General features: G+C 62.9%; 1 protein-coding gene across 1 annotated transcript in view; it reads right to left on the bottom strand.

Moving 5' to 3' along the window:
- The window catches only part of LRP1 (LDL receptor related protein 1), a 69857-nt gene that overhangs the window by 32505 nt on the left and 12877 nt on the right, over nucleotides 1–24475 (bottom strand). The window contains exons 5-27 of the mRNA XM_054397081.1: nucleotides 24105–24233; nucleotides 23569–23832; nucleotides 12520–12682; nucleotides 12089–12311; nucleotides 11692–11881; nucleotides 10984–11127; nucleotides 10430–10666; nucleotides 9749–9929; nucleotides 9323–9545; nucleotides 8586–8775; nucleotides 7863–7988; nucleotides 7171–7311; nucleotides 6479–6604; nucleotides 6204–6320; nucleotides 5835–5915; nucleotides 4845–4895; nucleotides 3408–3575; nucleotides 2760–2942; nucleotides 2047–2247; nucleotides 1716–1961; nucleotides 1094–1291; nucleotides 736–940; nucleotides 251–415 (exon numbers count right to left, since the gene is read on the bottom strand). Coding sequence (XP_054253056.1) covers nucleotides 251–415; nucleotides 736–940; nucleotides 1094–1291; nucleotides 1716–1961; nucleotides 2047–2247; nucleotides 2760–2942; nucleotides 3408–3575; nucleotides 4845–4895; nucleotides 5835–5915; nucleotides 6204–6320; nucleotides 6479–6604; nucleotides 7171–7311; nucleotides 7863–7988; nucleotides 8586–8775; nucleotides 9323–9545; nucleotides 9749–9929; nucleotides 10430–10666; nucleotides 10984–11127; nucleotides 11692–11881; nucleotides 12089–12311; nucleotides 12520–12682; nucleotides 23569–23832; nucleotides 24105–24233 — 3952 coding nt within the window. The remainder of the gene's footprint in view (nucleotides 1–250; nucleotides 416–735; nucleotides 941–1093; nucleotides 1292–1715; nucleotides 1962–2046; nucleotides 2248–2759; nucleotides 2943–3407; nucleotides 3576–4844; nucleotides 4896–5834; nucleotides 5916–6203; nucleotides 6321–6478; nucleotides 6605–7170; nucleotides 7312–7862; nucleotides 7989–8585; nucleotides 8776–9322; nucleotides 9546–9748; nucleotides 9930–10429; nucleotides 10667–10983; nucleotides 11128–11691; nucleotides 11882–12088; nucleotides 12312–12519; nucleotides 12683–23568; nucleotides 23833–24104; nucleotides 24234–24475) is intronic.

Here is a 24475-nt window from a genome sequence, read left to right as displayed (position 1 = left end):
CCCAGCAGCAACAACCCCCAGCAGGGGCTGGGCAGCCTCCCCCTCTGCTCTGCTCGTGTGGTGGAGTGGCACAATGGCTGAGGGACAGCAGGCCCTGAGCCCCCCCCAGAGCAGACACCCAAAACCAAGGCTGGGTGCAGGGCACAGGGAGGATGGGTCCAGAGGGGACATGAAGGGACAAGGTCCAGAGGGGACCAAGAAGATGGGCACAGAGGGAGGCCTGGGGCAGAGCTGGGTGTGCTGGTCCCACCTGGCATCGATCCAGAGGATTCTCTTCTCCAGGTAGTCCACAGTGAGGCCGTTTGGCCACCCCCCTGAGCCTGTCTCCTTGTGGATGGTCCTGCGGCCAGCGCCGCTCATGGAGGCAGCCTCAATGCGGGGCAGGCTGGCATCCCAGTCCGTCCAGAACAGGATCCTGCCAGGCACAGCATTGGCACGGTCAGCATGTGCACACTCTGTGCCCCTTGTCCTGTCCCTGGGCACCACTCAGCAGAGTTTGGCCCCAGCCTCTTGCCCCCCATCCTTTAGCTTTTGCTGAGCATTGCCCAGATCCCCTCTGGGGCTGCTCTTCTCCAGGCTCTCAGCCTCAGGGCTCTCAGCCTTTGCTCCTCACAGAGCTGCTCCAGCAGCTTCCCAGCCTCCTCTGGACTGTCTCCAGTGGTTCCCTGTCCCTCTGGAACTAGGGAGTCCAGAGCTGGATGCAGTGTCCCAGTGACTGATGTCCCCCTGCCTCACCCATAGCGGGGGTCCAGGGCAATGGCTCGGGGGTGCTCGATGTCCCCAGCCAGCAGCGTGGTCCTCATGGTGCCATCCAGCTTGGCCACCTCGATCTGGTCCAGGTTGCTCTCCACCCAGTAGATGTTTCCAGCGATCCAGTCCACAGCCAGCCCCTCAGGGGTGGCCAGACCATACTGGATCACCACCTCAAAGCTGGTCAGAGCTGTGGGGCACAGCACCAGTGAGGGCTCAGGATGGTGCCCTCTCCCCAGCCCAGCACCACCACATCCCAGTGCTGCACAGCTCCACCCAGCCTGGCCGGGGGCAGCGGTGGGGGGAAGCTGCATCCCCAAGCAGGGCCTGAGGGGGTACCCACCGCCGTTCTCCAGCAGCTTGCCCCTGTAGATCTTGTCCTCCACCACATCAGTCCAGTAGAGAGAGCTCTGGTTAAGGTGGAAGTCCAGGGCGATGGTGTTGCGCAGCCCTGGCACCAGCACGCTGTAGTCCCCCCGCTGCAGGTCGATGCGTCGGATCTCGTGGCGGTTGGAGAAGATGATGAAGGGCTTGAAGGGGTCTGGGCACAGCGAGGCAGGGTCAGAGAGGGGCATGGGCAAGGCAGGGGTGCCCACGTGGCACCAACCCGAGCTAAGGGACCACCCACCCCACTACGACCTCAAGAGCTGCTTGTGCCTGGTGGGGACACAGAAGGTCCCCTGGCAGCAGGCCAGGAGTCACAGATCCATGGAAGGGACCTTGAAGACCACCCAGTGCCAACCCCCTGCCATGGGCAGGGACACCTCCCACCAGCCCAGGTTGCTCAAGGTCTCATCCAGCCTGGCCTTGAACACCTCCAGACCCCTCCTCTAAGGCCCTGGCCATGCCCATCAGCAATCACAGAATCGCTTCAGCTGGAGAAGGTCTCCAAGCCCTTCCAGTCCAACCTTAACCCATGCCCCAAAGCCATCCTCAGCCCAGCTGCCAGCCCCACGGGTACCCACCCAGGCTGCGGCAGCTCTCGCCGTCGGGCTCCAGCATCCAGCCCTCGTAGCAGGAGCACTTCACGTTGAACTTGTCCTGCTCACACTTCTGGCTGCACTTGAGGTGCTTGGCACAGTAGCTCTGGATCTGGCAGCTCTTGTTGTCTGCGCCCAGCTCCATGCCCAGAGGACAGGAGCAGACGATGCCCTCGCCGGGCGCCACAGTGCAGTTGTGGCTGCAGCCACCGTTGTTGAGGGAGCACTGATCTGTGGGGAGGGAACACCAGGTCAGGCCCCCAGTCAAGCCCGAGCCCACCCAGACCCCCAGGGGGCAGCCCCAGCCCATGCCCACCGCAGAGCTCGCCCTCATCGGAGCCATCGCCACAGTCGTCGGAGCCGTCGCAGAGCTTCTCGGGGGGCAGGCAGATGGAGGTGGAGTTGGCACAGGTGTGGGAGGGAGGTTTGCACACCAGGGACTCGCAGTTCTCCTCGTCTGAGTTGTCCTCACAGTCACTGTCCCCATCACACACCCAGGCCTTGCTGATGCAGCGAGCTGTGGGTGCAGAGGGGCAGGAGAGGGAGCTCAGGGGCTGGGGGGGGCGCTCAGCTGCTGTCCCCCCACTGCTGTCCCCCCACTGCTGTCCTCATCCCCCCCCAGCTGAGCCACAGCACTTAGACACCTTAGCAACACCAACAGTTTGGGCTGGAGAAGGCCTCCAGGGTCATGGAGCCCAACCAGCACCCAACAGCCTTCCTGTCCCTTGCCCCTTGGCAGCAGAGCCCAACCCCCACCTGGCTCCAGCCTCCTCTCAGGGAGCTGCAGAGAGATAGGAGGTCCCCCTTCAGCCTCCTCTCCTCCAGCCTCAATCCCCCCAGCTGCTCCCCCCCAGCCCTGCTCTCCAGACCCTTCCCCACCTTGGTCACCCTGGACCTAACCCTCCCCTGGCACCTCTCGAGGCCGTGCAGGGCTGGTGGCAGACCCGGGGCAGGCAGCAGGGTGCCAAGGCACAGCCGGGGCCGGAGCCTCTGCCTGCAGGCTGCAGGGGGTGGGGGGAGGGCTCTCACCGGAGTCCTTGCAGCCGAACTTGACGTTGGGGTCGCAGACGTGGGTGACTCCCTCGCAGCTCTTCTCGTCGCTGGAGTCCATGCAGTCGGTGTCGCCATCGCAGCGCCAGCGCATGGGGATGCAGAGCCCATCCAGGCGGCACTGGAACTCGTCCGTGTGGCACCCCCCGGGCGGCCTCGTGGCTGTGCAGCGCCACCAGCACCACCTCACTGCCTCCGCCCCCGGCAGGGGAGAGGGGGGCACGGGGAGGGGCTGGGCATCGGCGCGGCACTGAAAGGGCTCGGGGACACCCAGAGGTGGAGGAGGGGGGACGCAGGGTGGGCAGGGGAGGCTGTGTGGGGGCTCTGCTGGGGAGGTGGGGGGTGAGATTTGGCTCTCCAAGCAGGAGGCCACCACAGAAGGGATGACCAGGAGGCTCCATGTGCCAGGGGCAAGAGCTGGGTGCCCGCAGGGAGGGCAGAGAGCAGAAGAGGGGATGTCCAGGACACTGGGCAGGTGCTGGGTGCCTGCAGGGAGGGCAGGGAGCAGCAGTGGTGATGCCCAGGACACTGGGCAGGTGCTGGGTGCCTGCAGGGAGGAAGGGACCTGCAGTCGTGATGCCCGAGACAGCGGGAGGGCGCTGGGTGCCCGCAGGCAGCAGGGCTCACCCTGGTTGGTGCAGTTGGCATGAGTCTCGTCGCTGTAGTCGCCGCAATCATTGTCGCCGTCGCAGGTCCAGTGTACAGGGATGCAGCGGCCACTGTTGCACTTGAACTGGTTGCTGGAGCAGGAGTGGCTGCAGCCTGCCTCGTCGCTGTTGTCCCCACAGTCGTTGTCTGCAGAGGGGCAGAGGGCAGCAGGAGGCAGCTCAGGGAACGCTCAGCTGCCCGGGGAGGGGCTGGGGGGGGCAAGGCTGGAGGAGGCACCAAAGCAGAGACACCAAACGCCTGCCAGGGGACACACGGGGGGCAGACAGAGCAAGGCAGCAGACAGGACACAGGGTGGGGGGACCCCAGTTGGAGAGGCAGAGCTGAGGAGAGCCCCCAGCCCCCCGACCCCCACCCTGCCCTCCCCCACACAGACAAAAGGAAACACAGAAACTGCACAGATCAGCCACGGACCAGGGGAGGCTGGCAGGGGGCACAGCGCCAAGGGGGCTGCTCAGCTCTGCAGCACAGCTGGAGGGGGGCACTGGGCACCCCTTTCTGGAGGGTATCCGGGGGGGGTGGGTTGGTAATGGCCAACTGGGGGGGTTGGTTTGCCTGGAGGACCTCTCAGCATCTGCTGATGGCCTGGGAGCTTCGGTCTGGTGGTGGCAGGACGCTGGCAATGCAACTCCTGTGCCTGCCCTGCTGGCACCGGGCACAGGGCATGGGGCACAGGGCTGGAAAAGCTGGAAAAGGGCCTCTGTCTCCTGCTGCCCATCCCTGCCCACACAGGGTAGCTCAAGGTAGGCACAGGGATGATGGCACCAACAGGTGCTGTGGCTTCAGTGACCTCACCAGGCTCCCCCAGCTGGCTGCTGGAGCATGGGCGGCATTGCCAGGGAGCTCAAGGGTCACTGCCAGGAGTGTGACATTGCCAGAGATCACAGGGGGCATGGCATGGAGCTTAAGAGGCATTGCAGTGAGCTTAAAGGGCACTGCCAGGGAGCTCCGGGGGCATTGCATGGAGCTTGAGGGGCACTGCAGGGAGCTTGAGGGGCACTGCCAGGGAGCTCAGGGGACAATGCCAGTGACTGTGGCACTGCCAGCAGCCTGTGGGGTACTGCCAGAAAGCACAGGGGACAATGGCTAAGAGTGACACTACCAAAGAACACAGTGGCACTGCCACAGAGAGATTGATTGGCATTGCCAGGGAGCATGGGGGGACCTTGCCAAGGATCTCAAGTGGCATTGCCAGGGAGCATGGGGGGCATTGGCCAAGAATGCAGCATCGCCAGAGAGCTCAAGGGATACTGCCAGGGAGTTTGGCATTGCCAGGGAGCATGGGGGGAGGGGAGGGCACTGCCAGTGTCTGGAGCCACAGCCCAGGGGCTGCCAGCTGTGTGGGGCATGGGATGGCACGGGGCTGGCACGGGGCTGGGGCATGCTGGCTGCACTAACCGGCAGGCTGTGCACAGTTCTTTTCGTCAGAGCCATCCCCACAATCTTTTTCTGAAACACAGAACCAACCAGACAGGAGTGGGCACAGTGACAAACACCACCACGGGGCACACACACAGGGTGGCACCAGGAGCTGAACACAGAGAGGGACACACAGAGGGCACAGGAAGGGAGACCAGAAGCAGCAGAGGGTGCTGGGGAGCATGGGGCAGTGGTGCTCGCAGCCTCTCCTCCTGCAGCTCTGCCCCACCAAGGTATCTGTGCCAAGGCTACCAGCACTGCTGGGCACCCAGGAAAAGTGAGAGTCTCTCGGTGGGGGTGGTGCAGAGGTAGGGGTTGTGCAGAGGTGGGGGTGGCCCTGAGGTGGGGGTGGTCCTAGGTGGGGGTGCTGCAGTGGAGCTGCCCCATGGGCTGGGGCTGTTTGCTCAGGAAGACCCCAAGGAGAGCCCAGCAGCCGGAGCCCCCTGACCCCTGCAGCCACAGCTCTAAGGTGGGCACTGATCAAACCCAGCAGTGCCAGGGCTGCCAAGGCTGCACTGAAGCTGTGGGGGAGCAGAGCAGCCCTGGGGCAAGCTCCTTTCCTTCTAGACCTGACCCTGGAAGCAGATCCCAGGCCAGATGCCAGCTCACCAGGAGACCTCTGCTGCCTTCCCTGGGGTGCAGGCCCTGGCACAGCCTCCCCCCGTCAGTCTCCAGCACTGGGGCAGAGTTTTGGCCACCTTGCAAAGCAGGCCAAGGGCTGCAGAGCTGATCCCTGCCAGCCTCCTCCTGTGCTACCCTGTGCCCCAAGAGCAGCCGAGGAGACATCGTGGGCTTGGTGCTGCAGGATGAGCTTCAGCCAACACCTCCTCCTTTGGACCTGGGCTCTGCTGGTTGGCACGGGGCTGAGAAGTGGCCCTTGCAGGAACAGGGAGCCCTGCCAGGCTGGCTCCCCTGCGTGGGACGTGGCTGTGCTCGGCTGGGTGCCCCTGGCCCCTGTGGGCTCCTCACCGTTGTCGCAGCGCCAGTTGATGTTGATGCAGCGCCCATTGGTGCAGGTGAACTGCGTCAGGGGGAAGCAGGTCGGGTAGGCTGTGGAGGAGGCAGGGCACCCTAAGTGGGGGGCACACCTTGCACCCCAATCCTCACCCCCGGCCCCATCAGTGGGGTGAGGAACAGCTCCCCTCCAAAACCCCCAGAGATGCCCCAAAACCTCCTGCACCCCCAGTGCTGTCCCGAAGGGCTCTGTGCCCCCAGCATTCTCCAGAAGAGCTCCATGCCCCCAGGGCTGCCCCACAAAAGCCCGGTGCCCTCCACTACCCCCCGCTGCCCCCAGCTGCCCCCCGCTGCCCGCGGTGCCCGCAGCGCTGCCCAGCTCACCGCAGGATGCCGACTCGTCGGAGCGGTCTCCGCAGTCATCGTCCAGGTCGCAGGTCCAGGAGATGGGAATGCAGCGGCCACTGGCACAGGAGAACTGGTTGGGGGAGCAGGTCCGGGCTGGCCAGGGACAGACAGACAGACAGACAGAGCTTTAGCAGCTGGGGGACAAGGAGGGGGCAGGGGCTGGGGCTGGAGCTGGGGCAGGAACTGGGGCGAGGGCTGGAGGTGGGCAGGAGCAGGGGCAGGGCAGGGGCAGGGCAGGGGCTGGCCCTCACCCGAGCAGGTGGAGTTGGATTCGTCCTCGTTGTTGCCGCAGTCGTTGTCGCCGTCGCACAGCCAGCGGTTGGGGATGCAGCGATTATTCCTGCACTTGAAGCGGTCGGAGGGGCAGGTGTGCTGGTCTGGGGGGGATGCACGGCCTCAGCACCACCCCACGCCGGCCTCAGCACCACCCCACGCCCCCGGCCCACCCCCGTGCCTCCCCTGCGGCTAGTGGGCAGGAAAGGGCAGGAGCCTCAGAGGGGAGCCAGGGACAGGCCCCCTGGGGTGCTGGAGTCACCACCCCTCTCACGGAGCACCTGGGTGTGTCCCTATGGGATCTGCTTTAGGTGACCCTGCTCTGGCAGCAGGGTTGGACTGGGTTGTCTCCAGGGGAGCCTTCCAACCCCTACCCTTCTGAGACCTCCCTTTACACCACTCAGTCCATGCCCATAAGCACCACATCCGACCACATCTCAGAGACCTTTTCTAGCCTTGGTGGTTCTGATTCTAGCCCAGATTGGTGCTGAACACCTCCCTGGAGGTGTCCAAGGCCAGGCTGGATGAGTCCCACCTGGGCTGGTGGGAGGTGTCCCTGCCCATGGCAAGGGGTGGGGACTGGCTGCACTTTCAGGTCCCTTCCAACCCAACCCATTTCTGTGGCTGTGCCCCCCCAGAGGCCCCTGCCAGGCCAGGGGTGCCCACGCACGGCAGAGCTCGGGGGCCTCGTCGCTGTTGTCCAGGCAGTCGTTGTCTCCATCGCACTTCCAGCGCTCCTGGATGCAGCGATTGTTCCTGCAGGCAAACTCCCCAGGCTGGCACTGCGGCGGTGGCACATAGGAGGGGTTGGCTGCAAGGGAAGGGCACAGCCAGGGATGAGCCAAGAGAGCCAGACAGGGCAGCAGTGAGGACACAGTGGTGGTCCCAGCATGGCAAGGGAGGTTCTCCTCCTGCTCTGTCCTGGTGAGGACTGGGTCCAGTCCAGGGCTCCCTAGTTCCAGAGGGACAGGGAACTGCTGGAGAGAGTCCAGAGGAGGCTGGGAAGCTGCTGAGGGGCCCTGGAGCAGCTCTGTGAGGAGCAAAGGCTGAGAGCCCTGGGCCTGAGAGCCTGGAGAAGAGCAGCCCCAGAGGGGACCTGAGCAATGCTCAGCAAGAGCTAAAAGACCTGTGGGGGTCAAGAGGCTGGGGCCAGACTCTGCTGAGTGGCACCCAGGGACAGGACAAGGGGCAAGGGGCACAAACTGGACTGGGTAAGCCCTAGAGGTCCCTTCCACCCCCACTGTGCTGGGGTTCCAGGATGCTGACACAACTGCCCAGCAGCTCTGAGACCCTGCAGACACCAATGGCCACATGCTCCAGTTCCTGGAGCTCGTCTTCAGGCTCCCACAGGTGCCCACCTACCTTGGCAGGTGACAGAGTCGGTGCCCAGGATCTGGTCCTCGGCGCAGGCGCACTGCCGGCCCCGGGGGGTGGCCAGGCACAGGCTGCTGCAGCCTCCATTGTTCACCCTGCACTTGTTGGAGCCAACTGTGGAGGGAGGACAGGCAGGGGGTGAGGGCTGCAGGGCTTGGGCAGCCACAGGGGGCTGCTGGCTGCTCCTGGCACCCTACCTGCCCTCAGCAGGCTCTGCAGGTGGCACCCTGCTGGAGACGCCAATTCATCAGACCATGAATGGCACTGGTGAGCCCTCCCTAGTGGGAGACTCCAGCTCAGACCTCAGCTCATCAGACCACCCAAGCCACCCCAGGGGCCACCACAGAGTGTGGGAGCAGGAGGAGGAGGAGAGGAAGGGCTGGGAGGGTAGGAGCTGCACACAGGGAAGGACAGATGGGCAGGAGGGACACATCCCAGAGGAGGGTCCCCCAGCCCCGTGACAGTGCCGGCACAGTGCCCCCAACCCCGTGACGGTGCCCCCGGCCCTGTGGCAGTGCCAGGCACGGTGCCCTCAACCCCGTAAGGAAGGGCTGGGAGGGTAGGAGCTGTGCACGGCGAAGGACAGATGGGCAGCAGGGACACATCCCAGAGGAGGGTACCCCAGCCCTGTGACAGTGCCGGCACAGTCCCCCTAACCCCGTAATGGTGCCCCCAGCCCCATGGCAGTGCCAGGCGCGGTGCCCCCAGCACCTTGCTGCTGCTGGGCGTCGTACATCCGGATCTCGAAGACAGGAGGGCGCTCACTGCGCAGCAGGGCCACGGCCTTGGCGCTGCGCTGCAGCCGGTAGATGCTGCCGCTGCGGTACTCGGTCCAGAACAGGAAGCCGCCGTAGTGGCACAGCCCAAAGGCATGGTTCAGCTCGGGGCCCTCGTACACGATCTGCAGGGAGCCCAGAGGCTGCTGGTTAGCCAGGAGGGGTGCCCAGGGAGATGCCACCCTAGGGGGATAGGGATGCAGAAAGGGGAAGGGAGGGATGGGTGGCTGTGGAGTGTGGCTGAGCATGGAGTCATGGAAGGGGTTGGGGTGGAAGGGACCTCAAAGATCAGCCAGTGCCAGCCCCCTGCCTTGGGCAGGGACTCCTCCTACCAGCCCAGGTTATTCAAGGCCTTGAACACCTCCAGGGAGGGGCAGCCACAGCCTCCCTGGGCAACCTGTTCCAGTCTCTCCCCACCTTCACTGCCAGGAATTTCTTCCTCATCTCCATTCTCAGCCTCTCCTCTCCCAGCTCAAAGCCATTGTCCCTCATCCTGGCACTCCCAGCCCTTGTCCAAAGTCTGCCCCAGATCTCTTGAAGCCCTTTCAAGCACTGGAAGGCTGCTTTGAGGTCTCCCTAGAGCCTTCTCCTCTCCATGCTGAACCACCCAGGCACCACCACGGCAGAGGAGGGAGCAGCTTGGCTGCCCCCAGCCCAAGGGGCTGCACTGGCCTTGCGCTCGGTGCCGTTGAGGTAAACCATCTCAATGCGATCGTAGAAGGCATCCACCCAGTAGAGGATCTTGGCAGGGATGTCCAGGCTGAGCCCATTGGGCCACAGCACAGTCTTGGAGGTGATGAAGATGTTGCGGTTGGAGCCATCCATCCAGGCCCTCTCGATCTTGCCCCTCTTGCTGTCCTTGGGATCCTCCTCCCAGTCCGTCCAGTACATCCACCTGGCACAGACACCAACCTGTCACAGCCAGCAGGGCTCGGAGCTCACCCCGCGCCCATCTGGAGAGGGCAGAGCTCAGCCTCCCCACAGCGAGCTGTGAGCTCTGCAGCCACCATCAAGCAGCAGCAAGGTGCCCCGAGGCCAGGCTGGGTGAGGCCCTGAGCAAGCTGGGCTGGGGGGAGGTGCCCACCCTGGCCCCCTCACCCATTCAGGGGGTCCACCACGATGGCCCTGGGGTGAGTCATCTTGCCCTCAATCAGCGTCTTGCGCATCTGGGCAGCCTTCTCCAGCCGTGCCACACTGATGGTCTTCTTGGGGCCATCGTCAGTCCAGTACAGGTTGTTGCCCATCCAGTCCACAGCGATGCCCTCCACGTTGTGGATGCCTTTGGGGAGCAGCAGGACCTGGTCACCAGGGCTGCAGCCCAACAGTGACTCCTCCATGAGCCTCACCCAGCACAGTGAGGAAGATGATGGAGCCCACCTGGCCCCTCCATGACCATGAGGAGCCTGGGCTGGGGAAAGCCAGACCAGGAGCATCCTTGGCTGGTTCACCCCAACGCAAGACAAAGGCACCCAGCTGGCAGCGTGGGGATGGGTTGGCTGCACCCCAGGGACCCTGCCTGAGGATCCTCCCTCCCTCCCTCCTCCTCCTCCCATCTGACCAGCCTGGGGTCCCTCTCCCACCTCTGCCAGGACCACACAGACTACACCTGAGAGAAACCCAAACAGCAGCTCCAGGCCCTCAAGTGAAGGCTCAGAGAGCCAAGGGAGAGGCCAGAAGCTGCTGTTCTGTGGGGGGGCACACTGAGGGGCACTGCTGCAGCCACAGGGGGGCTGCCCAGGTGGGCAGTGGGGATGGCAGGAGGGGGTCCCTGGCACCCACCCTCCTTGAGGATGGTCTCGCGCTCAGTGCCGTCGATCTTCTGGCGCCCGATCAGGTAGCTGGTGGTGTCGGCGAAGTAGATGAAGCCAGTCTCAGCGTGGAAGTCCAGGGCCCGGGGGTTCATCAGGTTCTCGATGGGGATCATGTGCTCGTCTGGCACCTTGGCACCCATGTCCATGCCACGGATAATGCCCGGCCGCCCCTTCCCGTACACCAGGAACAGTTCGTGCTCAGGCTCTGAGGGGAGGGCACAGCCACTGGGGGTCACAGCCTGCTCTGCAGGGGGCTCCGCACGCTGGGGCATGGTGCTGAGAAACATCCCCACCGGGCGGAGTGGTGGTGGGCAGCCCCATGCCCATGGCAGTGGGACTGCTGGGGGGGTCCATGCCAAAGCAGTGACAAACCCCTGCACCCAGCAGCAATGAGGGCAGCCCAGAGCAGTCCCCAGCACCCCTGTGCTCCACGTGGCCTGGCACCACCACCCCTGCCCAGCCCAGATGCCTGTTGCGGGGCAGCCCCCCACCCCTGTGCCCCCTGGCACTCCCAGGACTCACTTTTGCAGGATTTGCCATCGCTGCCCAGGCTGAAGCCGGAGCGGCAGCGGCAGGTGCGGCTCTTGTGGCTGTTGGCCAGCAGGCAAATGTCGGAGCAGCCCCCGGGCTTCCCGAACTGGTCTGGCTCACAGGCATGGCTGCGGACTGCAACGGGGCAGGGGCAGCTGCAGCACTGCACCACTGCACCACTGCAGGGCTGTCCTGCCCCACCCCAGAGATGTCCTGCCCCCCCCCAAGGCTGTCCTGCCCCACCCCAGGTCCATGCCAGCCAGGAAGGGGACACCAGGATGCAACTGCAGTGATGTGGACCTGGTCTCATGCAGCATTTAGGAGGGGCCCATCCCCACCCTGGAGCTCTTGGCTGGACCACCACATCCTGAGTGAGGGTCCCACTATGGCCCAGCATGGAGGACTGGGGGCGCCGGAGGGGCCTGGGCAGGGACACAGCTCCTCAGGGCCACAGGGATGGAGGCTCCTGGGCACCTCAACCCATCCTGCCATGGCACTTGGGGACACAGCTTAATGGCCAGGGGGCCAGGGTGGTGTCAATGGTTGGACTCCGTCACCTGAGGTCTCTCTCCCAACCCAAACAATTCCATGAGTCCATGGCCCCGGGGGACTCGCTCCAGGAGGGGAGGGAAGTTAGGAATAGCAGGAGGTCCCTCCCAGCACCACCCCAGCCCATGCTGGGCCCAGACAGGGTCCCACCTGTGGGCTGGCGCCGCTGGTGGTAGATGTGCAGGGCCCCTCCCTTGTCCACCCTGGTGACCACCTGGTACTCGGTGCTGTTGAAGCGATTCACCCGGATGACGCTGGTCTTCTGCTGGGCGTTGGCGTTGTCCGAGTTGGTGGCGTAGAGATAGTTCTCAAAGACAGTCAGGCCGTAGAGGTGCTCGATCTGGGGGGCACCAGGCAAGGAACTCAGAAGGAAACATCGCCACAATTCCATCTCCCAGCCCCCAGCCCCTGCCCTGCTCCCACCCCACAGCTCTGGCCCTACTCTCCTTTGGGGCAGGAGGTGCTGCAGGACTGGCTGGGGATCAGCAGCTTCCAACCTTTCTGGGCTGGACCAGCCAGCCCCAGCCTGAGGACCTCCACCACTCACCAGGATGCCCTGGATGATGGTGTGCCTGTTCTTGCCTTCGTAGTCCACCACCTCAATGTAGTCCAGGTAGGCATCAGCCCAGTAGACCAAGCGGCTGACCAGGTCCAGGGTGATACCATGGGGGAAGACAATTTTGCTGTCCACCAGCTTGGTGCGGTTCTGCCCATCCATGTCACAACGTTCCACCTTGGGGATCTGCCCATAGTCCGTGAAGAAGACTTTGCTGCTCGAGCAGGAGACAAACACAAGGGCTCAGAGCCTGGGCACCACCTTCAGCCCAGACCCCACTGCTGCCAGGTAGGTAGAGGAGACCCCAGCAGCACCTCAGGGACAGGAGGAGTCACTTCTGCAGCAGCTGGACCCTCCTGTTTTGCTGCACCTGCCCTGCTGGATGGTGCATGCCCAGGAGCCCTCCCTGCCCAGGCCCTCACCCCATGGCTGGGTCCAGGGCGATGCCCTTGGGGTTGTAGAGCTCCAGGTCCAGCAGCGTGACGCAGGTGACTCCGTTCCTGTTGCAGACGAAGATTCTGTCATCGATGTCGTCCACAAAGTAGAAGTTGCCTGTGAGCCAGTCGATGGCCATCTGCTCCACGTCTGGCAGGGGGCAGAGAGGGGAGCAGAGGTCAAGCAGGGCAGGGATGGAGCCAGGAACCCCACAGGTCGTCCCTGCCTTGTGCCCAGGGCAGTGCCCGCAGCTGCTCAGCACCCCCCAGCCCAAAGACCAGGCTGAGGGGCTGCAGCTCCTGGGGGCTCTGGGAGATGATGCCAAGTGTGTGGAGGTCTTGTCCCTCTGGGTGGTGCCCCCCAGGACCCCATGCAGTGACCAAGCAGCTCTGTGGGCACAGGAGTAGCCCCAGAGCCTAACCAGCTGTGGCCAGCAGGACCCAGCCAGCCCTGGGGGAGCCTGGCCAGGCACTGCTGAGGCTTAAAGCAGTGGGAGGGAGGACATGGCCCAAACCAGGAAGTCCTGCAAGGCCCCAGGCTCCCCCTGCTCGCAGGGCTCAGCCTCAGGGGCTCAGCCCCTTCCTGGCTGCAGCACCACAAAGTCCTCTTTGGCTTTTGGTGAAACCCAGCAGATGAACACTGCTGCTTGGGGGGGTCCTGTCCCAGCACAAACCCAAACCCCAAGTCCCCAGGGTGGTCAGACCAAGTCTGCTCACCTCCAAGGGAGCATTTTGTGTCCCCAGGGATGGGGATGTCCTGCCAGTGGCAGTGGCCAGCTGGTGACCAACCTCCCTCCCCTCCGGAAGGGCGAGGGCGTGACGCCCGCAGCCACCACCCAGCCTGATGCAGCTCATAAAAACAAGTGAAGAGAGCCAAAAGCCAAGGAATTGGCCCCAAACCAGCCCCTGCTGCACTGCCCAACGTGCCAGAGCTGGTGGGGGGCTCCTGGGGCAAAGTTGGGGCTCCCAGTGCAGGCAGAGCCCCTGCACCCCCTCCCCCTGGGTGCCTGAGGGGTTCTGCGCTGAAAACCACCCAAAAATGTGCCTGGGCTGGGGGCTAGGGGGGCTTGGGGCAGGGGAGGGCCAGGCTCATGGTGCTGCCTGCACCCTGGTGCTTGGCCCAGCACCCAGCTCCCCCTGCACCCCCAGCCCTGATTCACCCGAGCAGGAGAGGGGGCGGCTGCAGCTCAGCGATGTGCAACAGTTCTCCGAACCCAGCAGGTCTGGGCTGGCGCCCGCGGGGCTGAGTCACAGTCACAGGACCCAGCGGGGGTGAGCGATCCAAGCCGGGGTGGACGATGGGGAGCAGGACAAGAGGAGGCCTCCAGCCCTCCCTGGCTGTAGGACGGGGCTGCTCCTCACTGCCTTCCTCCCAGATGGACACCACCATCATCATCACCTGTGCCTCCTCACCCTGCTGGCTTGGGGCTGCTGCCACCTCCCCAGCCCTGTCCTGCTGAGCTGCAGCCAGCTCCAGTCCCTCCGGCTGGGCCAAGGGTCCCACAAAGTCTGCTCAGGGATCAGAGGGAAAGGGACAAAGCAAGCTCTGGGCTCCAGCTGAAGCACCAGAGGGGGTCCTGCTCCTCCTGGAGGGGTCCCAGTCCTCCTCGGGGAGAGGGGGCTCCTGCTCTTCCTGAGGGATCCTGCTGCTCTTGGGGGGCGGTCCTGCTCCTCCCAGGGGTCTCCCAGTCACGCCCCAGCCCATCCTGGGCCAGAAGAGTGCTGGGGAGCTGGGGGGTGACGCAAGCTCCTCTCCCAGGCTGTATTTTTGCAGCTGGAAAGCATTACCCTGCTCAAAGGCTTTTGTTTTGCAGCTCTCTGCTCCTCTCCCTGCTCTCCAGCCTCCCAGCTCCTCCACAGGAACCACTTTGTGTTATTAATGATAATAATTATTATTTATTATTATTATTATTTTCCAGCTCTTTCTTGTAGCCTCAGCTAAACCTGGATTTCCTCCTGAACCTTCCCTGGGAGCTCATTTAGCAGATGCTTCTTTTTAACCCCTCCTGGTAACCCTGTCTTCTTTTTAACCCCTCCTGGCAACCCACAGGGACTTCTCCCCTTTGCCTTTGGGGGAGGAAGGGAGGGAGGGATGCAGCCTCTCCCCTCCCCAATTCTGTGCCCTTCACCAAGGAGGGCAGGGGATGTCCCACAGCCACTCATGCCCAGCAAGGAGGCAGCAAGGAGGCAGCACAGGGGCACCAGTAGGCACCAGCCCATCCCTGTGAACAACCTTCCTGGCAGGATGAAGCCAGGAGGCAGTGGCCCCCCACTCTCCTCCTGCACACAGTTGCCAGCAGTGGGAAGGGGCAGGCTGGTGAACCCACCCCTCCCCACCCCCCCACCCCCAAGCTCCCACCCCACGTCCTCCTCCTTGCTCAGCCAGGGCAGGGTGTTGGGAGCAGTTGCAACACACAGAGTTCATTGCCCAAGATGGATTTGTGGGCTGGGGTTTGAGGAAGGAGCTGCTGGGGGCACAGAACAGGGAAGGTCAACTGGGAAGGCTCTTCCTGGAAGAAGCTGAGCAGCCTCAGCAGCTGAGGAACCATGGCCACACCTGGGGCAACCTGAGGCCATCTCCTCTCATTCCCTCTTGTTCCTTGGCAGAAGAGTCCAACCCCACCTGGCTCCAGCCTCCTCTCAGGGACTTGCAGAGAGCCAGAAGGTCTCCCCTCAGCCTCTTCTCCTCCAGCCTCAACCCCCACCAGCTCCCTCAGCTGCTCCTCCCCATCCCTCTTCTCCAGACCCTTCCCCAGCTCCATTGCCCTTCTCTGGCCCTGCTCCAGCCCTCAAAGTCCTTCTGGCAGTGAGGGGCCCAGAACTGACCCTAGGATTCCAGATGTGGCTCACCATAGGCTTTGCCCATGGCCATCCTCATGGGGAGAGGGCAGCCAAAAGGAGGGCAGAGGGGAGAGGGAGCACCAAGAACTTCATCAGCACAGCAGGTTCCTCAACCAGGGCAGGCTGGCAACCTCAGCAAAGCCTGGCAGCCACCCTGGCAGATGTTTCCTGGGCTCAGGATCCTGACCAAGCTTTTGCTGCAGCCTCCACACAAAACCATTTCTGTCACACTCTGCTTGCATTTTCCCTTCTCCTTCTCCATGAGCACAGCCAGAGGCTGGGATCAGCTCCCAAGGGCAGCAATGGGCACTGGGCAGAGTTAAGACTCAGCCTGACATGGTGCTGGGCCAGCTCCTGTCCCCTCCCCTCTCACCTGGAAAGGCTGGATGACCCTTGGGGTCCCTTCCAACCTGGCATTCTGGTCATAGATTCCTAGAATGGGTTGGTTTGGAAGGGACCTTGAAGATGATTCAGTTCCAGCCCCCTGCCATATGCAGGGACACCTCCACCAGCCCAGGCTGCTCATGGTGACCAGTGGAGGAGGCTGAAGAAGCCTCTGGGGCCACCAGACCCCTGGCTGGCTGGAGAAGCCTCCCACATGTCCTCTCCAGACCAGACTCTCCTGGTCCTGGGCTAAGCCCCAGTGCAGCACTATCAGGGCACACTAAGGACCAACAACTGTCCCAAGAGGCAGCAGAAGCATTCAGCCTCCACCCAAGAACCTCTTGGCCACATCAACTCCTCCAAACATCTCTAGACACTCAGCAGCGACCTTCTCCCTCCCCAGCTCCAACCTCACCCTGTGCTGGGACCATCTTGTCCCTGTCAGAGAGCTTCTTGACAGCAAGTGGTCATCAGCTCAAGGGTTGTCCATGGCCACTCCTGCCAGAGGTTCTCTCTCCCTTAACCCCGAGGCCTGGAGCAGCCAATTCCCCCCTGGGCAGGCTGTGGGCTGCTGGGGAAGGAGTTGTGCTGAGCCAGCAGATAACTTCCCCCTGGGTGAATCAGTTGCTGTGCACTCTGCAAGCACATCAGTTCTGGCCTGACCCCAGGAGGAAGGAAACTGCTCCAGTCCTGCTCTCCTCCATTGCAGGCTGTGATTTCGACACCACCAGGGCAGCTGCCCTGGGGCTGCCCACAGCCAGCAGCAGCTCCCTGGGGTCCTGCTCAGCTCCACGTGGAGCAGAGTGGGGAAGGGGCAAAGAGTTCAGCAACCACAGATTGCATCGGGTTGGAAGGGACCCTCAGAGCCAGCAGGGACATCCCCAACCAGACCAGGCTGCTCAGAGCCCCAGACAGCCTGACCTGGGGTGGTGCCAGGGCTGTGCAGCCCATGAAGGGACACCCAGGGAGCCCACAGCCCAGCAGACAGCAGCCCAAAGCAGCTTGCCCTGGCCCGGGCACAGAGAAGCCTCCCTGAGAGCCACCTCCTGGGCTGGCCGAGCGCTGAATCATCTGCTCCTGGCAAAGCCCCCCCGAGCCAGAGCCCCAGGGGCGGGGGGCAGGGCTGGGCCGCGTCCAAGGGCCACCCAGCAGGATGCCCGCAGGACAGTGGGCACCAGAGAGCCAGGGCCGGGCGGCTGCTGCGGAAGGGGCCGGGAGGAGCTGCTGAAGGCTTCGGCTCCGAGCCGCCTCCAGCAGGGGGACGCAGGCTGCAGGCTCGTCAGGAATGTGGTCCCCAGGGCTTCTCAAATACATCGGTTTCCTACTTTCCTTTTCGGAGGGAATGATCCCTTTGATAGGTTGACATAATGCCATAATCTGCAGGAATTTCTGGCTCTTCTCCCCCCCCGCTCCAGCCCTCCCCTTCCTCTGCCCCCACGAGAACAAGCTGGGCTCTGTGCAGCCCCAGCCCTGCACAAACACGGCTCCTGGGGACCATCTGCCTTCACCGGCAGTGTGCTAACAGGACAGGCATGAAGACAAACTCCAGCCCCCAGGGAGCTGGCCAGGGGTGGTTGGACATCCTGCACCCCTCCAGGGTCACCCCTCACTGACCCTCCCTGAGCAAGCAGCCACTGCCTCGACCCTGCTGCCCAGAGGGGGACTTAAGGAAAAGCTTCTGGACTTTGAGGGTTCAGAGCCCTGGAGCAGCCTACCCAGAGAGGTTGTGGAGTCTCCTTCCCTGGAGGCTTCCAGAACCCCCCTGGGCACTGTGCCCCTGGGCAAGCTGCTGTGAGTGCCCTGCTGAGCTCCCTTCCAGCCCTTCCTTGCTATGAGTGTGGAGAGCTCAGTGAGCAGCAGCCAGAGCCAACCAGCACCACGTCAGCCTCCTTCCCTTAAAAACCAGGCTGAGGAATAAACAAACTCCCCCTCCCCTCCCGGGGATGCTGCTGAGCCTGGGGGAGGAGCTGCTGGGTGAAGCTGTGGCCCACGGCCAGGATGTCTGAGTCAGTGCTGGGAAGGATCCTGTGCCCCTGAGCACACAGCCCCAGCACAGCCCCCCCAAAGCCCACCCTGCTCCAGGGGGCACCCCCCAGCCCAGCCACTCCCAGGGACAAGTGGAGGGAAGATGCTGGAGCATCCCCATGGAGCCCTGGGCTGGCTGGAGCCCTGTCTGACCCTGTCCCCAGGCACTGGACCCTTGGCCAGCACCAGAAGGGAGGCACTGGGGAGCACCAGAGAGTCATAAGGGCTGGCAGAGCCCTCTCAGATCCTGCAGCCCAACCACCAACCCAGCACCACCACAGGCACTGAACCCTTCCCCTGCACAGCAGAGGTAGGAAGAGCAGGAGCAGAGCTGGATCCTGCGCTGTCTGAGCAGCGTGGAGGGCAGCCAAGGGCTCACTAATTACTGTGCCTAATGAGGCCATTCCATGGGCAGCAACGTTCAGCAGAGGCCAAGAGAGGGACAAGGCTCTTGGTGTCCTTCTGGGTGAGAGCAGAGGGACACAGGCTCCACAGGAACCCAGGAACATGGCATCAGGATGATTATGGGGGGCAGGAGAGACCAGGAGTGGGCAGAGAGGACCCCAGCAGGGCTCAGCCTGGCACAAGCATGGGGTTGGTATCTGCTGGACACCCAACTAGGCTCTGGCCAGCAGGATCCCCATCACTGCAGACATTCACCTCAACCCTTCTGCCTCCAGCAAGGTGGGAATGTAGCTCCCCCTCCACGTGGGGGACCACAGGAAGCTTCTCTGTCCTGGTAAGGGGGCCCTGCTCCATCACTGCAGTCCAGGGGGTTGGAGTGGCCATGAGGAAGGGACAGGCTGGGTTCAGGCCATGAAGCTGGGGAAGCACAAATTGGGTTTCCATGCAAAGGGAGGCAAGAAATGTCCTTGGCCTGCTCTGCAGAGCAACAGCTCCTGAAATCCTCCTGTCCCCAAGCCCTCCAGCACAGCTCCTCTGCCTGCTGGCAAGAGCCTGGGTCATTAGGACTAACAGGGCTGAAGTGAAGTCAAAGAAAACAACCTCCCAGACGAGCTGGGTGAGGTGGAAGCTGCCCAGGGAGGAATTTTAATCAGAGGCACAGGATGCCAGGCTGGAGGGGACCCCAAGGCTCATCTGCTGCAGCCTTCAGTACCAGGCAGCTTGTTGCTGGTTAGGGTCTGTAACATGCCTGGGATCTGATCTCCTGAGATCCCAAAGCCCTTTCTGGGGTCTTGTTTGCCCCCAGAGAAGAAAACAACAAAGCTTAGCCCAAGGAATAATAAATCAAAGAGGCTCCAGCAGCCCTTTCCCAGCAGCCCTGGCTGCGTCCTGCAGTGCAGCCAACATTCCTGGGAGCCAACTCTAATCCCCCCCAACACGAGCCCTGATCCCCTGGGATGCTCAAACCTGCCCCGTGCTGGGAGGGAATCAAAGCTCTAGCACCTGGGCTTTGGGGCAGTGACCTGGCACCAGGGGGCTCCCAGCACAGGGACTGCACTGAGCCAGACCCTGGCACCGAGGGGCTGCAGGAAGCCAGAACCTGGCCCAGAAAGAAGGGGGAAAGGAAAGAGAAGGAGCTGGGAAACTGGGAATTGCTGGGAGACCTTTGGAGAACTCCAGGTTTGGATCTCTGGATGCATTTCTCCAGTACTTTTCCACAGTAAAGGCCAAGGAGGAGCTGCTGCCACTCGAGCTGCCCGCGGCAGTGCCACCCCTCACAGATGCCAGGGAGGCCGAGAAGAGGCTGGCACGGGGTCGAGCTGCTGCCCATTAATGCTGCCAATTAAGAGAGTCCTCTTCAGGAGGGCTCCTCAGCCCCCCTGCCCTCAGCCACTGCAGGGAGGTGCCCCCTTCTCTGTCCAGGCTGCCCAGGGAGGTGCTGGAGTCACTCAAAACCTGCCTGGACACATCCTGCACAACCTGATCTGAGACCCTGCCCTGGATCATCTCCAGAGGTCCCTTCCAACCCCTGCCTGGGATTCTGTCACCTGCAGGGAGCAGGGACAGATTCCATCGAGGGGCACACAAATCCCACTGCAGCAGAGCTCAGGGCTTGGCCAAGATGCCAGCCCAGGGCTGAGGGTGGGACACAGGCAGTAGGCTGAGCTGGGTGGGAAGGAGAGCAGGGGACAGGAGTTGCCCAAACCCAGCCCAAGCCTGAGCAGGACCTGCAGGGGACCCCCAGCAGCTCCTGGGCTGAGCAGCACAATGGTTTGGCAGCAGATTCTGCTGGGTTCTGGGGTTGCTGCTGTGTTGTTTGGCTTCGGAATTCTTTGGAAGCCCAGCTCCAAACAAATGAGGACATTGTCTCAGGGACACGTGGAGGCTGGAATCTGGCTGAGAAAAGCCACGGGACCAGAAAGCCCTTGGAAGGCAGGGATCAGCCACCAAGCAAGGTGGGTCCAGACAAAGGGCAGCTCCCAGCAGGGAAGCTGAGCTGGGAAGGTGCCACCTCCAAGTTCCCCACAGGGACAAGATGGACCCCTGGGCACCTGCCAGCAGTGGGGGCAGCTGCTCTGCAGCACTAACCCAGGGCCCCCTTGGCCATGCAGCCACCAGCACCAAGCCTCACAAGTCACAGAGTCACAGACTGCTTTGGGCTGGAAGGAACCCCCCAAGCCCCTGCAGGCAGCAGGGACACCTCCAGCTGGAGCAGGCTGCCCAGGACCACAGAAAGGCTGACCTGGAATGTCTGCAGGGATGGAGCTTCTACCACCTCCCTGGGCAGCCTGTGCCAGGGGCTCACCACCCTCCTGTGCAGAGCCTCCTGTCCTCTTTGTCACCTCCATGCTGCAGAGGTGTCCAGAGCTCTGCAGCCACCACAGTCTGATGGTGGTGAGAAATAAACCAACCCCAGCAGGAGAAGGCAAGGAGGGGGGAGGGTTGTAAGGAGATGAAGACCTTCAGCAGCCTCTGATTTCTGGCATGAAAAAGCCCTGGGGGCAGGGAAGAGGCCAGCTCAGCTCAGCTGAGAAAAATTACTGCCTGTGACAAATGTCCACAGGCAGCAGGAGCTGGGGAGCCACCCTGAGAAAGTGTCACAGACCCCAGGGCTGCAGCCAGGAGAAGAGGGGCAGGGGGGGGTCAGCAGCATGGGGAGCAGAAGCCTCTGAGTGCTGCAGGCAGTGCCAGGCCCTGTTAGCTGCAGCCACTCAGCACAGCTCCCAGCACACAGTGGCACTGATCTCTGCAGGGGGGCACTGGGGACAGGCAGCCTGGGACGTGGGGCTCTGATCAGAGCTGGGCTGTGACATCTCACCAAGCCCAGACCTGCCCCTGACAGCTAGGGGCTGCCAGTTCCCAGCCCTTCAGCTTCAGCCTTCCCCCAGCAGATGCCAGCTCAAGCCGCATGAGCAGCAGGCACCAGGGAAGCCCAAATCCTGCTGAGGGCAGGGAATGCCAGGGACCAGCCCACAGGAGGGAAACCTCTAATGGGCTTGCCAGGGGGCCTGGGAGGCAGGAGCTGGGGAGGGGCATCCTGCCCATCACAGCCACCAGCATCACCCCAGGGCTGGGGGAAGCCTCTTCCTCCAGCTCCTCTGTGCTCACAGAAGTCCTGCACCAGGGGCTTGGAAGGGACCTCTGGAGCTCACCCAGGGATAGGAACCTTCCCTTCACCCTGGGGCAAGGGCAGGTCCTTCCCTACCCCGGGCAGCTGAATTCCTCTCTTCCCACCCTGAGCTATCAGAACCCATCAGGAGGCCATGCAGAGCAAGGCACTTTTCTTGCCTGGACTTGAAGATGCTTTCCTCATGATCAGCCCTCCCCTCCTGGCCATAATTAAGTGGTCATGGCTCACATCAGCCTCCTGGAGCACCAGCAGCCCAGGCAGGCACCCCAGGAGCCAACAGCCTCAGCTGGGCAGGGTGAGTGCTGCAGGTCCTGCACCAACACCTCCCCAGCAGCCACTCATGGCCAGGGGTGGTTGCTCTTCCTGCAGCCACCCCAACCCCAGAGCCAGGTCACCAACCCCTGGGGCTGGTGAAGTCCCATCCCTGGAGCCATGGCAGCTGGGGGCATGGTTTGGTGCCCATGGTGGTGCTGGGGCAGCAGCTGGGCTCCATCACCTCGGGGTCCTTTCCAGCCCACACCATTCTGTGACTGTCAATGACTTTGTGCCTCCAGGAACACCTCGAAGCCTCCCAGCTGCAGCCCAGCAGTTTCCCTTCCCCTGGGCCAAGCCACAGCTCCTGCCTCATGTGCCCCTCCCCAGCCACGACCCTGCTGCAGCTCCCAGCCCAGGAAATTGCAACACCCAGCAGAGCTGCAGCAGCAGAAGTGCAGAGGCTGAGCTCCACAGGGAGCTGCCCCACCAGGGAGTGAACAAATCCAGCCTGAGGAGAGGAGCAAGAGACCCAAACCTCCTTAAAGCAGGGTGGGGGGAGCAGAGCTGAGCCTAATTTCAGGCTGTGGCCTTCAAAGGGTGAGGCCTCCCCCTAAAAATAAACCTGCCCTAAAAATACCCAGAGCCAGCTCCAATTCACTGCCCTGCAGCCTGCCCAGCCCCATGGCAGTCCAGGGGGCCAGGAGGAATTCTGCGGGTGGGAGGCACTGGGACAGGCTGCCCAGGGAGGTGGTAGAGCCCCCATCCCTGCAGGGGTTCAAGGAAGCTGTGCCCATGGCACCTGGGGCCAGGGTTTGGTGGCCATGGTGAGCTTGGGCTGCTGGTTGGATTTGATGATCCTAAAGGTCCCTTCCAGCTGAACCAATTCTGTGATTCTGTGTGGTGCTGAGGGCTGTGGTTCTGTGGTGGTGGCTTAGCAGCAGGGGTGGGATTGTGAGCTCTGGGCCAGTGGCTGGGCTGGAGGATCTCCAAGGTCTCCTCCAACCTCACCAGCTCCATGGTTCTCTGATCCTATCTGCCCCAGACCTCAGTCTGCAGGGAGCAGCTCCTACAGGTCCTGGCTGCTGGGTCAGGCACTGCCCACCCCCCCACACCCCCTCCCCCCGACCCCTCCTGCATCACACAGGGCATGGCCTCCCCTGGAAGCAGCCAGACTCCAGCCAAGGGCTGCAGAACCTGATGGAGATGCACCACCAACCCCAGACTCCTCCACTCCCACCCTGACTGCCTTGGTTTGTGGTTTCCAAGGATAAAAATCAGCACTGGGAGCAGCTTCCCACATCCTGCCTACAACAGCACCCACCCAGCTCCCCTCTCGGGCAGACCCCAACCAACCCCAGCACAGGGCACCACTGAGGGCACACCAGAAGGTGCCTGCAAGCCCCCAGCTCCTGCTGGGCCTCCTCCCTGGGCAGCAGCTGCCAGCAGAGCAGGCAGAGCCACCAGCCTGGAGCAGAGAAGATGAAATCCCAGCAAGGAGCTCTGCTGCCCACTGTGGCTGCTGAGCTGGGACCAGCAAGGCCAAGCTGGAGCTGGAGCTGCAGCCACAGTGGCCAAGGAGACAGCAGCAGAAGGAAACCACCACAGCCACTCAGCACTGCTGACTCACAACTGCCCTGGGCTTGGTTCTGTCACCTCTTGGGGTGGGGACCAGCTCTCCAAAGGGAGAAAAAAACCCAAAAGAGGAAGCAGGGAGACCTTCATCCCTGAACCTGCTCCACAGGTGCCAGCCCTGCTCCTCCTCCTCTTCTTCCTCATGAAAGAAACCACAGAATGTGCTACAAATAGATAGGAGGAAGGAAAAGCAAAGCCAGGAGGGAGCTCTGTGCTGAAACCTCAGTGTCTGGCCCCATGGCAAGGTGGCTCCCACCCAAACTCAGCCTTGTGGCACCCACCACTGGCTGGGGACACTGCAGGGCTTGAGGGGAGAGGGGAGCAGGAGCAAGCCCCAAAGGGAGTAGGGGGCAGAGGGCACTCACGGTGCAGGCTGAGAGAGATGTTGATGGAGCGCTCCTCCACGAAGCCCTTCAGGTTGGGGATCTTGGCACACTTGAGGATTGTCTGGGAGGCACTGTCCCCCACGTGCACCCAGCACACTGTGTCCTCCACGTAGTTGAAGTCCATGGCCGTGGTCTGCTTGGCACTGGTGGGGGTGATGTTGGGCACAGGGGCCCCACTCAGGTAAGTGGCCAGGATGTTCTGGGAGTTGGCAATGAGCAGCACTGGAGGGCGGTCCACAGGCTCTGGGGGGCAAAGGATGGAGAAGAGTGGTCATGGCAAGGGGGTCACAGCAGGGGGGCCAGGGCAGGGGGGCCAGGGCACAGCACCCAAAGCTCATGGCTGCAACATGGTCGAGCTGCAGCCCAGCCCCTGCGCTCCAGTGCCAAGGCCACGACGTGCAGCCTGGCACAGGCATGGAGCTGGAAGCACAGAAGGGTCCCCAAGCAAGGGCAGCCTGAAGCAAGGAAGCAGGGCAGGCTTTGCATGGGGGCTGTGCCCTCCCCCAGGCTCTCACCATTCTTGGCCTTGCAGGATCTGTTGTCTGGCTGCAGCAGGTAACCTTCCACACAGCTGCAGGTGTAGGAGCCCTCCAAGTTGGTGCAGGTCTGGCTGCAGGTCCCATAGACACTGCACTCATCAAAGTCTGGGGAGGAAGGCAAGAACCCCAAGCTTTGGACCTGCCAACATCCCTCCTGAGCTACCCTGAGAGGACACAGAGCCTCCCTTCTCCCCAGGCAGAGCTGCAGGGCAGGATGTGACCCCCAAGCCAGAGGGGCTCTGGGAGCAATCCCTGGCTGAGGGATTCTGCTCCACCAGCAGCAGCCCCAGGGCAGCTCCAGCCCCATGGAGGAGCCTTCCCCAGGCAGAATTATGCCCCAGCCCTGC

Source organism: Indicator indicator, chromosome 41 (genome assembly GCF_027791375.1).
Source record: "Indicator indicator isolate 239-I01 chromosome 41, UM_Iind_1.1, whole genome shotgun sequence".
Lineage (NCBI taxonomy): Eukaryota > Metazoa > Chordata > Aves > Piciformes > Indicatoridae > Indicator > Indicator indicator.
This window is presented reverse-complemented; position numbering and strand designations above follow the sequence as displayed.